Raw genomic sequence first — 12,932 nt, forward strand, 5'->3', positions numbered from 1 at the left:
AGCCTGGAATCAAACCCAAAACCTGCTTGCTGAGCAGCCCATAGCCCTCTAATAATGCCTGAATGTTGGTCAGAAACTTTCTGATAGATCACAAAAACATTGCTCTCCTAACATTGATTAGATTTCCGTTTTAAGCTCAGCCATTATCTGATGTTCCTTTACACAATAACATCAAGAGATCGCTTGGCCTTTCCATCTTTTTCACTCTGCTTTGCTCCTGTTGTACATCTCTGACAACATGGATTTGGAGTCATTAACTCTATAAAATCTAAAAGGAATTGTACCAGACCACAGTGTTTATAGGGAAAGTAGGAAAATGCCTGCAGGATAACTTTGTTTCTTTATAGAAGGCCTTCTAAAAACTGTAGTTCATTAACAAACAAACAAAACAAAAAACACCCACACACTTCTGAAGTACTGCAAGATTTTATTATAAAAGCAAACACAAAACTTAAAAGTACACGTATAAAAACAGAAAAAAATTCTGTACATTGAAAGATAACTTCTTAGCACTGGATTTGTGTCCATTGATCATTTTTAAAACAGTGTCTAAAGTTTTTTTTTTCTAAAATAGTTATTAACTTTCAAGTCTTTCCATTTCTTAGCTTCATATTAAGGCAACTTAAAACCTTGAAATCAAACTTGGAATCAGCTTTATAAGGACCGTCCAGTGTCTGCCTGTCAAACCAGGCTTATCAGTGTTCAGTTATGTCATATACATTCATACCTCCTTTTTCTCAGACAATAACTCATACCCAAAATGCAGGTTACACATGAGATACCTTTCTCACCCAGTGTATAAAGTACAGGAGGTTTCTTTTTCAGCATGGCACTGGCAAATATGTGTTAAGCCACTCAGCCCTGACACCTGACCTATTGCCTAAGACATATTTCCTCCCAAAGAACTAAATTCCCTTTGCTTCAAGTATTTCCTCTTGAGACGAATAAATCTCATGAATCCCATTCCGTTCCTTCTGTAAAAGGGGGCTCAGACTTGGCAGAGATTGTAGCATGGAACAGGCCTCTCCAGCACATTGTCCCCATCCACCTCGAACACGTAGTCGCAGCGGTGAGTGATCAGCGGAGCGTCGGACATGGCCACACTCTGATTCCCAAAGGATATTACTGTGTCTCTCTGTTGAGAACGTGACAAGGGCATGAAAGTTAACTACCCATTCTGACTTAATCAAAATTAGTAGAAGGCGTCGGTTTAACAGGGTTCTGTGTACTTTTAAAATATGGCATGCCATTATGATCACTAAACCAAAATGATTATCTCTTCATCATAACCCCTGTTAGTGGGTTATATTAGGCAATGGCCAACATTTTATCCATACAGTTTATGTGCTACACATAGGAAAAAGGGTCCAGTGTTAAAATAGAAATTGCAAGACAATTTGTATTCTATGCCAGTGCATATAGCAGCACTCCGGACACCAACCCTGGTTATACTATCCCTGATTCAAAAAGCTCATAACTAGAAAGAAGAAGCAAATCCTCCTTACCCTTTCATTATTGGCAGGAGAAGGAGTGGCAGAAGTGGCAGCCGAGGTAGCTGCTCTTTCAAAGTCCTTTTTACACAAATGAGCCATAATTCCAGCTGCTAAGGCATCACCCAAAACGTTGATCATTGTCCGAAATCGATCACTGGAACACAAGAGAATAATCTTCATCCACTGTCCCAACAAACTCAACTCAATGTTTTTTTCATCTCAGGTGATACTTACAGAACCCAGTCAATAGCCACTATCAGAGAGATGTCAGCTGGCGGTAACCCAACAGAGGTCAGGACTATCACCATGGTAACCAAACCTGCTTGGGGTATCCCAGCTGCCCCGATGCTTGCTGCTGTTGCTGTTATGCTGATGGAAGGAGAAATGGATTGAAGATGTAAGCACATGCTTAGACCTAAACACAAAGAATGACGGGCAGAATAGTTTCCTCCTAGTCCATCCTCACCTAATAGTTACCAGCTGTCCAAAGTCCAGGTCATGCTCATTGACCTGAGCAATAAATATAGCTGCTACAGCCTCATACAAGGCTGTTCCATCCATGTTGATGGTGGCTCCCACTGGCAGGACAAAACGCGCTATCTGCCGGTCAACCCCGCAATTTTCCAGGAGACACTTCATTGTGATTGGAAGAGTTGCTGAACTGCAGAAAAATAGGATAACCTTGGATAAGTTTGTTCAACTATATCGCTTTATTCAGGATAAAGAATTCATTGATAACTAGAAAAGCACTCGGGGAGCATCAACCTCCTTCAAGCAGCAAATTTTGCCCCATATTGTGACTTTCACCTATAGCTAAAATTCATACATGATCTGGATCACTATCTAATTTTTATTGAATTGTTCCTTGGTATGAGGTGCAACCCTGGTAACAATTTCCTAATTGTTTCCAATAATTGTTACAGTCCGAAATAAGACACAACAATTCCTGCATCTGGGTTATGATGTGTATCATCACCAAAATGGGATTGTTCCTTTGATTGAGGTGCAACTTTTGTAAAAATGTCATAACTTTTCAAGTTATCCTGTACACAGAGGGACAGACACACAAACAAACACAAACTTGACTAATAACATAACATCCTTGGGGGAGGTAAAAATGATCTCTCACCTGGATGACGTTGCTAGAGCAATCACTAGGGCCTGTAACAGGCCTCTAATGTAGGCAAAGGGGTTTTTGCGAGTGAAGAAAAAGTAGAAGAGAGGCAGCAGGATGAGGCCGTGCACAAACAGACCAGCGAGGACAGTGATGAAGTACATGCCGAGTTTCTCTCCCAGGTGGGCCGGGTCATGCATGTCCAGGATTTTCCCTGCGACCAGGAACACAATGCCGAAGGGGAAGTACCTGCAAAGAAAATAAATGTTTTATTTGTTTTTTTACTTACCAACTGATTTAAAGACCTCACATCAACACAAAGAGGCCTATGATGAATAAAAAATCAAAACAAATTAAATGCTTAGTCAGACACTCCCAAATAAAACCACATTCATTTTATTTAGATTTTTATACATACCCCCTTTTTTGACTTGAAGACAGTAAAAATAATTTAATGACACATTAAAATAGTTTTTCAGATACTGTTTTTTGTTTTCTTTACTCAATTTTCAAGCATGCATAATGAAGTCCCGTTTACCCTGGTTTTGTACAGCTTAATGCCCCATTCTACTTATGAAAGGATGTATCTTCTTAAGTTATGTGCTTATGTGTATATTTGTTTTTTAACAAGCAGCATCTAACCATGTGTATGAAACAGTTCTCTACTCTTTATGACCCCACACTGCACTTAACTGTAGTCTTTTTGATGTAATAACAACGTAAAGCAAGTTCATGCTCAAGATAGTTTTATTCTAGTCTTCTTTAAAGACCCTAAGAATCTGAATGATAATATTAATTAGTCATTTTAAAAAGAAGTGACTCATGCTGGATCTTGTTCTTGGTCAAAACCCCACTTTGACACAGTTAACTGTAACAGTAAAGTTAAAATAAGTCTTTGATTTCACAAATGTCTCCCTCTGCTGGATATTTAATAGACATAGTCATCCACAATGTTGGACTAGATGACTAAAGTCCTCTCTGCAACATCTGTTGTAAAACTCTAAATGGTAGGTTGTGCTGAGATAACAGCAAAGCTGTTACTTCTGTTCCATTCCTGCTTATCTCCATGCTCTCTAAGGTGCATATAATATGGTTAAATATTTCATTAGGAGGCCCATTCTTTCCTGGCAATGGGAAAATACAACAAAAAATAAAGCTGGGTATTTGTTCTCAGTGCATACCTGAAACTGACTCTAAACGTGCTCATTGACAAACTTTTCCTTGATTTATTCTGGGTTAAGGGGAACTTTAACTGTTCTGAACTTCCTCTTTTTCACTACCCTTTTTGCACTAGCCCGTTTTTTTTTATTTACCAAGAATGTCATCATCTGAGATTTAAATTGGTTCTAAGGTTTTTATAGTTGCATTTTTTATTAAGTTGGGCATACTGGCCTCTGAGGTAAATGTCAAAACTGTCTGTGCAGAATCATTAGAAAAGACCAAGGGGTTTTATTCCAGGATGAACTCATGTATGCTCCTTTATGAAAAAAAATAAATAAATAAATTATTATATATATATATATATATATATNATATATATATATATATATATATATATATATATATATATATAAACTTCTGCTTTAATCCTAATCCCTCAATTACTTTGCACCTTTCCCTGCAAAAATACCTTCCATGAATGCAGTCACTTGGTGTGGTAGATTACTGAGTTTGCTGTAGAACAATGTGACCTGCCTGACATCAACCTTATGTAACACATCTGGGATTAACTAAGACACATGCTGAACTGGTCCTTTTTGTCCAGCACAGGTAGCTGACCTCACTAATGCTCTTGAGGTCACTGCCACGTTTCAGAGCAACAGAAGCTGTAAGGGCAGATTAATGCCCGTGGCTTTGGAATTAGATGCTCAAAATCACACATGTGTAATGTGCAGGTGGATGTAATGTCCTGTGCTGTGGACACCTGCTTGCAACAAAGATTAACCGTTTCAATCTTGAATGATTTAAATGGCGGATCTTGTTTTTGGAAGTCTGTTTACTCCATTATCACAATTCTAACCGACCCACTTTTCTGACGTCTTAGGTCAATTTACCATTTCACGTGACAAGATTTATGTTTGAATCTAATCTGGACCCGCTATATAAACAGCGGAATGTTTTTAGGTTGCATTTGATGTCAGTAGAGGATACATATGAGCATAGGTACAAACTCACCACATGGCAGCATTGATTATCTTCATCACGCACTCATTAATGCACTGGCATACGTTGACCAGCGGTAATCCACGTTCCCCCATCTTCCCAAGCAGCAAACCTGAAATCAAACGGAAACAAAGATGGATTTGTTATAGTCAGAACAGGAGTTTCTCCCCTCAGAGATGATTTAGTTTAGTAAAACTCAAATGAAACGTTTACTGTTTGGGTCAGTTAGCATTAACTAACTCATGTCTACTTTTAAAATCACAGATTGATGAGAGATGGGACTTTATTTAAATTCGGAGGATTAGATAGATTAAGAGGGACTGCCTTTGAACTGTTTGGGAGAGCCTGCATGATGAAGTCATGGCTTTGTAAGCTTCTTATAGTTTAATTCACACGTTTTAGTTCAATGAATCCTTGCTGTGAGTCTTAAGGCAACACCTCATACACCCTGCTACCTTGTGTGACATTTTGAAAAATAAACCTGAGCTCCTGAGAGGAGCATTGTGGACAACTTTAGTTTATTGTTTGTGCATTTGTAAATACCCAAAGAGTCTGTCTCTATCTTTTCTTTATTATTACGTTTATTGAACTGGGACATGAGTCCAACTTTAATACCAAAAATATAAAAATGTGAGCCAGTATGTTAATAAAAAAATCCTTATAGTATTGTCAGGGACATCAGTCTTGTATTTGTAAACTCAGCAAGGAAGAAGCTATTGTGTTAAAAGCAGCATTAAAAGGCAAGGTTACAGCGTTATAATGCTCTCATAGACAAAGACCTTTGTTTTTGTTCTTTGGTCTGAGAAAAAATAGGATTGAAGCGTGGGCTATAAGGACCTTTGTTATATTTGGAGGAAAAAGAAGGAAGCATGTACAGGTAAGCCTAAGAATGACATCTCAAAGGTTAAGCACCAAAGAAGCAGCATTATGTTGTGTAGGTGTTATACTGTAGGAATGGAGTGTTACATAATGGGTGACATGGTGCAGAAAAATGGTGGAAATTTACAAACATCCTGAATACATCCGGAAAGAAAAACCTTGGGTTTAATCCCACCATCAGATGAAAACCATCAAATAAATTTATTTCAAAAACTGTTTTTTCTTTTTCTTTAATTGGCTTCAGTTTAGTGATTTCCTTACCCATGGTGGCTGAGAAGATGACAATCCCCAACACGTTCATGCCTTTGCTCGTACTGGGAACCATTTTATACTTGATGTCCGGTGCAGGAGTGATCTCCAGGAAAACGGGATGGCCGAGGCGAGGGTTGTGATAATCAGGCATCACATACACAAAGTTGGCTTGAGACTCTTTCTCACTGATGCTCTGAACAATTGGCACCAAATCCGTCCGGTACTGAAATGAAACAAATCAAGAGATTTAAGATTTAAACAGTGGGATATCCCTGGAAGTTAATGCATCAGCTACCTTATTTTTTTTTTCTCACCTGCTGAAAAGTAGCTTCGACTAGATTTGATGGGATCATGTTCCTAGAAATATAGCAAACAAGACAGTTTAGATTTTAGATAACTGCAAAAGGTCTTAAAAAGCCTGAATAAACAAGGTTAATATTGCTGCTTAAACATGAACTGAAAAGTTCCCGATATAAAATACCTGCTTTTTAAGGTTTGCACCAATAAAACTATCTGTATGTTGTCCACTATGGAAGACCAATTCTGCCATAATTAAAAATACATACAGAAATAAATGAAGGACTTAATTATATAAAATTACTTAGAAAGTAGCTAATAATATGAATTTGTGTGCCATTAAATGCATCAAAATAATAAAAATTAGATATTTTTTCAACAATTGATCAATTCCTCCATACTTTACAGATTTACAATGATATGAGTAAAGAAAAATAGATATATTTATTAAACATTAATGCCGTTTCATGCAAATAAAAATATGGAGATTTTCATTTAGGTCTAAAGGTTAGTTTTTGTCTTAGCAGAGCACCTGTTCCTTGTTTCCTCCATTATTAATAATAACTGTGGCAACCTAAAAGCATGATACCTGAAGCTCTGTATTAAAACTGAGAAGATCCGAATGACTAAGGTTGCAGAGTAAAGGGGCTGAACAAATATACAGAGGGATTTTCATATGTAAAAATGCACACTGTTAATTTTCCTCCCACTTCAAAGTTATGCAGATTGGCTATAAAATTAATTAAAGTTTATGGTTGTGATGGGATAAAAGGTCATAGGGGTGAAAACTATTGCAAGGCACAGTAAGTGACCCAAACTGTATGGATGACAGCCTGTTTAGCTTGCTGTGTGAACATCTTAGTTGTTCTTATGTTTAAATAATGAAAGGAGAACCTACATAGATCAATACATCTGTCATCTTTTACATGTGAAGGCTTAAAAATATCCTTCATATCAAACAGCTTTATATAAGAAAGTTGGATCTTGAAAGGGCGACATTCCTCTTATTATTAATATATTAGTCTTACTCATATAAAAACAGAGAGTCCACATGGATACCATAAACAGAAGTAAGAGGTTTATAGGCAGGTGCAGCATTCTGTACCTAGACGGCATTTATTTATGCAGCAGGTGTTGGACACCCGGCAGCTACGTCATCAAACACTTAACAGGACTGAAAAGTACAAACCACCCATCTCTGCAGTATAATTAGTTTTAAGACGATGGTATTAGTGGAGCTGCAACTTGACGTAAGCCAGAGCGCACCTAGGCTCCTGACTCCTGCAGGGAAAGTCTGTGCAAAGACATTCAAGGGTGGTTCAGGCTTATCAGATCACAATAATTGTCCTCCTACTTTTAGACCAGCCATTTCGTGGAGGTTGACGCTGCAATTATTCTTCAAGGATTCTATCTCAGCACTCTAACAATACAAAATAATTATTGTACTGAGAACCATCAAGGTTTTGCATTAATTTTATTGAGTTCAAATGTGCTTCGCGTTGCTTTGTTGTGCCATCTTTAAAGATGACACCTGCAGGCTTTTTTCTCTGGGAAAAACTCAATTTTCTGCTTAATTTGTTATCACCCAAAGTCTGGTTTATAGCCCATCTTTCTGCACAGAGCCTCTATGTTTTCTTTGTTCATGTATGGGTTCTTTCTGTGTACTCTGGCAGACTCTTCTAAAAATTTGAATATTGGCCAAATTGGTTGCTTTCAAATTCCTTAGCTGTGGATGTGACTGTGTGTGTCTTTGTGTGTAAATCTGTGGTTATCTGTCCTGAGAGTTTCTGGGATGTAACCTGCCAGTATCCTACAGTTATCCCTGGATGGATAAAGCAATATAAAAAACCTGTATTTATCAGTATCCTGTGCCTTGCAAAAGTATAAATACCCGTTAACCTTTCGGATTATTTACCTTGCAGTGCAGAAAGTGTTGGAACACAAAGATGGCTGAGGCGAAAAGTGGCAAACATACTCTGAAGATAACCCTACACTGTTTTATAATTCTTCATCACTCAGAGTATATGTAGTGTGTTTCAGCTTAAAAAAAAAATGATTTAGCCAGAGGGACTGTAGTGTGATGAGATAACTTCTTTGTGAATGTCAGATTCAGAAAAGGCTTAATATCTAGGCAGTGTTTAGCATTATAAAGGGATTTCTGTTTGTTATAACAAAAGCAAAACGCAAAGAAAAGCAAACATACAGACTAGAATATTGTGCTATTAACATGTCCAGTAAACAGACCAGGCAATATTAACAGTATTAACAAAATATACCGACCACCTGAGTCAATTTCCAGGCTGTTTTGTATTCCCAGTCGGTCCCAGGCCATAGTAAGATCCATCTATATTAACTTTTGCTATCTTGTCTGCTCCTTTTCAAGAAATTAATGCCCACAGCATGATGCTACCAACACCATGTTTCATGGTAATGCTCAGGTGGTGTTTTTTTTTTTTTCATAAGTTGTGTTTTGCATGTTAACCATACAGCTTTGTCTTTCCTGATCAGATCAGCTTGTATCATGAGTGCTTTGTGCTCTGCCTTGCTTGTGGTAAACTTTTAATGGTTATTTTTTTAAACAAGATTTTCTTTTTAAACATCTTTCATAAGTACCAGCTTATTAAAGAAGATCAAGACAAGTCGACAGATTCTCCCCTGTCTGGATTTTCTGTCTGTCTGCTGTCTGGCCTGATGGGTAAGATCATGGTATCTTAGCAGCTGGTCCATACTCTTTTCATTTTTTTAAAGATTGATTAAACATTAGGATGTAAAAGGTTGGGGGATTGCTTTATACCCTAACCTCCTTTTAAACTTCTCCATAACGACATCTTTATGCTGTCTGCTGTGTTTTACAGGCTCTGCATAGTGTTCTTTCTATTATATATTACTAACAAACCTCAAAGACTTTGTCTCTTTAAATTGAGACTGGATTACATAAAAATGGAGTCTACAAGCTGAAAAGATACATTTTGCTCGTAGCTGCTTATACTGGATTATATTTAGGGGTTTCAAAGTTAGAATGAAGGGGCTGAAATGGAAATGCAAGCCACCCAAGAAATCCACAAAACATATATGTACAGTACTCTGTGTCCTATCAGTGTTTAGCTTTAATGTAATTCAATTAAGAAAAGCTTAAGAAGCATGAATACTTTTTTAAAACACAACACCAAATTTTACAAGGAGAGATTAAACTGTATTTTTCGTTTTATCTGTTCTCATATCCTGTTCACTAGTCATAAGGAGTCTGTGGTATACCTTCACGGTCATGTTTACCAGACCAATATCACTGTTATGTTGTTATGTGAAAGAGTGAATGTTACCTGATCAGGTCCAGCAGAGCATCAGCAGAGGTCATGACATGCCCCGTGCCTCCATGGTGGCCATCTTTCTCTTGTCCCGTTCCAGGGTGAATGATCAGCACCAGAATGATGCCGACAATCACGGCGATAAAAGTCGTCCACAGGTAGTAAGTTATTGTCAGGACACCCAGACGGCCACTTGCCTTCGTGTCCATGGCCGACAGGCCGGACATAAGACTGTGGGAAATTAGAAGCAATATAAACCATTCTGAAAAATTCATGCATTCTAAAGCTACTGTTTTTGTTTTTGCCTTAAAGGGTTTGTTTATTTCTGATACTTTAGTTATTTGGTTGCAGATTTTTTTTATGTTTAATGCACATATTTGTGAATCATTTTTGAATCAGCATTACTTTGCATTTAAAGCTGAATCAGTAATCTATATATAATAAATGTAAAATCAATAAACTCAATCAATTAATGATTTAACAAATCAAAATAGGTTGTTACAGTTATCAGGTTGTCAAAGAAGTTCAACAAATCCTTACCTGGAGGTGATGAGTGGCAGAATTAACATCTTCAACATTCTCATCAGTAGTTCACCAGGGAAGGAGAAGTAGATCTTTGCCTGTGAGCGGGCAAAATAGCAATTAGGGAAATAAACCTTCAAGTAATAGTACTTTAATTTTTTTTTAATGTCATACTATTTTCTAACCTGTGAGCCTGCTGCTCTGTTAAAGACATGCAGAATAGTCGAATGCATACAAGTTTAGGATAACATGTAAAGTAGTTGTAAACCTCTCTGTTAGAACAATCAATGATTAAAAAAAATATAGATATTTAATATCAACTGTAGCTTTTGTTTTGCCCTGGGTAAAAGAGGCACCCAAATGCAGCTTGCAAGCCAAATTACCCTGACAAAAAGCTGAGCACTGAAGCAGTTCTACCATATCAGTTAAACAGGGATTCACTGACATATAAAACACGTGTTTTAATCTGTTAATACGTATATTTTTATTTTACATTCATAGCATGGGTATTTTTTTTTATTTATTTGCTTTTTTCATAGTTTAATGTCTAAAAATTCTCTAGACGCCAAAGTAGAGTCACAGCCCTTCACCCATTGGATGGCCCAATGGGGAACTTTGACCTCTAAATATCTATTTATCTATTTTATCCTGTTTAAAACCTTTTACAATCACTTATCCTTTATGATACTTCATATCGATAAAGTTCCTGTATTACCTGAATATGAAAGCTTTTTTCAAAATTATAGGCTCATTTTTTGTTTATAAGATGCAACAACTAATACATTCAGTCTTTGCCATTATTCATATATGAGACAGTTATTTAAGTATTTTTTTTGTCTTCTGTAGGATTTCCCTGCAACACCAATCTGGGTGTGCGTCAGTAATTTGCCTCCTGCCCAAAAGCTTTAACCTCCTAAGAATATCTTATTTCACAGTGAGCAGAGTAGCCTATGTACCATAAAACAAGCAGTTTGTTATGGTTGTATATAAATGAATTATAGAACTTGATATAAATCATTTGATATCAAAACATGTTAATTTAATGCAAAACTTAAACATTCCCAACGTTAAAAATAAAGCCTACTCTTTGAAATTAAGCAAAATGTAAGCAGATTAAAACTCAAAAGACACCGACAATTATCTGTACTTATTGACGCTGAAAATAAGCCAAATTACTTGAGCAATTGAATAACCTTTTTTTTTTTTAAATAATCAACTTAAGCTAAATAATAAACACAAAATTCAGTGCTGAAATAATTACTATAACATTTGGATGTATTTCTGTATGTGTTAAAAGATCTGGCATGACCTTGATGTTGCAGGTAGGGCAAATTACATAACTGACTTTTGCTAGTTTCTCCTGGCTGACTCATTAGCAATCATTTTAGTAGTTTTATTTTTGTTTTTTTGTTTGTTTTATATAATTCATAATCTCACAGAATAGTTTACTTCATTTTATTTTTATTAATTAAATTTTTTTTGCTAGTTGATGTTTTTTTCTCCAGTTTTTTCTCATCCATACCTGTGTGGAGAGGTTGAATGTCCGAAGTACAAACCCAAGAACGCAGCCAGTAACGACAGCAAACACAGAGAGGGTTAGCAGTCCATTCCTTTTGCAGTAGTCTCTCACATATTCCCTGACTTTCACAGACACCACATGCTTATACAGCTTCTTCCACATCTCCATCCTGCTTCAGGCCCAGTCTTCAGCCCAACCTCGGGCCTCTCGCCCCACTTACAGTCCCCTAAAGTCCAAAATCTCTCAAAGGGCCCCCTGGATCCGTATGTGTCCCAAAAGGCTTCTGAAGGCAGGGGACAGCCTGTGAACCTGATCTGATGTTGGTACTGCTAAACACTGAGGAGCTCATCCAGTCTGAGAGAGGAAGTGTTGACGGACTGATTCCTGGTAAAGCATTGCTTAAAAGGATTATCCCTATATCCCACTAATAGAGGCCCCTTCACAGCCACACAGGCTTACTGGAGAGGTTAAAGGAAAGACATAAGAACCAATTAGTGCCCCCTTCCTATGTCTTTACAGATCAATGGTCCCCACCAACAAGCTTTCCCATTCATAAAAATGGTGCACAGCTTTTCCTCAACAGGCCATACAATTAAGCTCAAATTACAGTTAATAACTAATGTTTTTACTTCATAAAAACATATTTTAAAATAACTCTTAATATCTAATGAATAATTAAATATGACTCAACCAAAACAAAAAAAAAATGTTATGTGTCTTTCATGATAAAGTATCTGAAGAATAAGAGCAGCTTCCAAAACAGCAGCCAAAACCAGTGCTTGCCTTTGGTCTCTGCTGTCCCACTTGTCTATTTTTGTCTTCTGTTTGGACTGCTTCTTAATTCTGCAGTGAGCCAACGTCCGCTGACGTCTCAGGCTCTGCGCCGTCCCAAGAAGGGATTCCAAACGTCAACCTTTCCTGCCTAACAATGGCTCCCCACGTCACCTGGGAACAATCCAATAACATCTAATCCGTGCTTCGGTTGCTGCACATGGGATCATGAAATAGTAAAAATTAGAAAGACATCATTAAGTAGCTCCATCTCTGTTTGGAATATAAATTCTATAAATTTATTAAGATTTTCCACAGATCGAATAAATATTTATCCAAACGACAAACTATTTAAATCAAAGACTCTTTGCATTCTGGTCAGTGCAACATCTCAAAGCACAAAGTACTTTTTACCTACAAAAATATAAAATGTCTTCTTTAAAGAGCAACTTCAAATGCTTAGAAAATTTATTCTGTTTGGCAACCTGAAAGAAAAGGATTTGACAAATTTCCAACCATATATGAGTTCTTTATGCATATCAAATGCAACTAAATACTTCTCCATCTACGGTGTTTTGCAGGCCTTCAGTCTTCTCAGCAGGTTATATAATCTATCT

At 37.1% G+C, this 12,932-nt stretch overlaps 1 protein-coding gene and 1 pseudogene across 1 annotated transcript; one reads left to right on the top strand and one right to left on the bottom strand.

The window, feature by feature from the left end:
- The window catches only part of LOC107093011, a 67,626-nt pseudogene that overhangs the window by 44,535 nt on the left and 10,159 nt on the right, over positions 1–12,932 (top strand).
- LOC107093007 (excitatory amino acid transporter 5-like) lies at positions 519–11,712 on the bottom strand. The gene is made up of 11 exons (XM_015387788.1): positions 11,548–11,712; positions 10,044–10,123; positions 9,519–9,734; positions 6,216–6,258; positions 5,911–6,124; positions 4,783–4,882; positions 2,623–2,856; positions 1,960–2,154; positions 1,728–1,862; positions 1,506–1,647; positions 519–1,135 (listed from the first exon to the last, which is right to left on the bottom strand). Exons 1-11 carry the CDS (start codon positions 11,710–11,712, stop codon positions 989–991), a joined length of 1,671 nt encoding a protein of 556 aa, XP_015243274.1. The 3' UTR covers positions 519–988.

The sequence above is a fragment of the Cyprinodon variegatus genome, unplaced genomic scaffold (assembly GCF_000732505.1).
Source record: "Cyprinodon variegatus isolate N-32 unplaced genomic scaffold, C_variegatus-1.0 Scaffold403, whole genome shotgun sequence".
In the NCBI taxonomy this organism is placed as follows: Eukaryota; Metazoa; Chordata; class Actinopteri; order Cyprinodontiformes; family Cyprinodontidae; genus Cyprinodon; species Cyprinodon variegatus.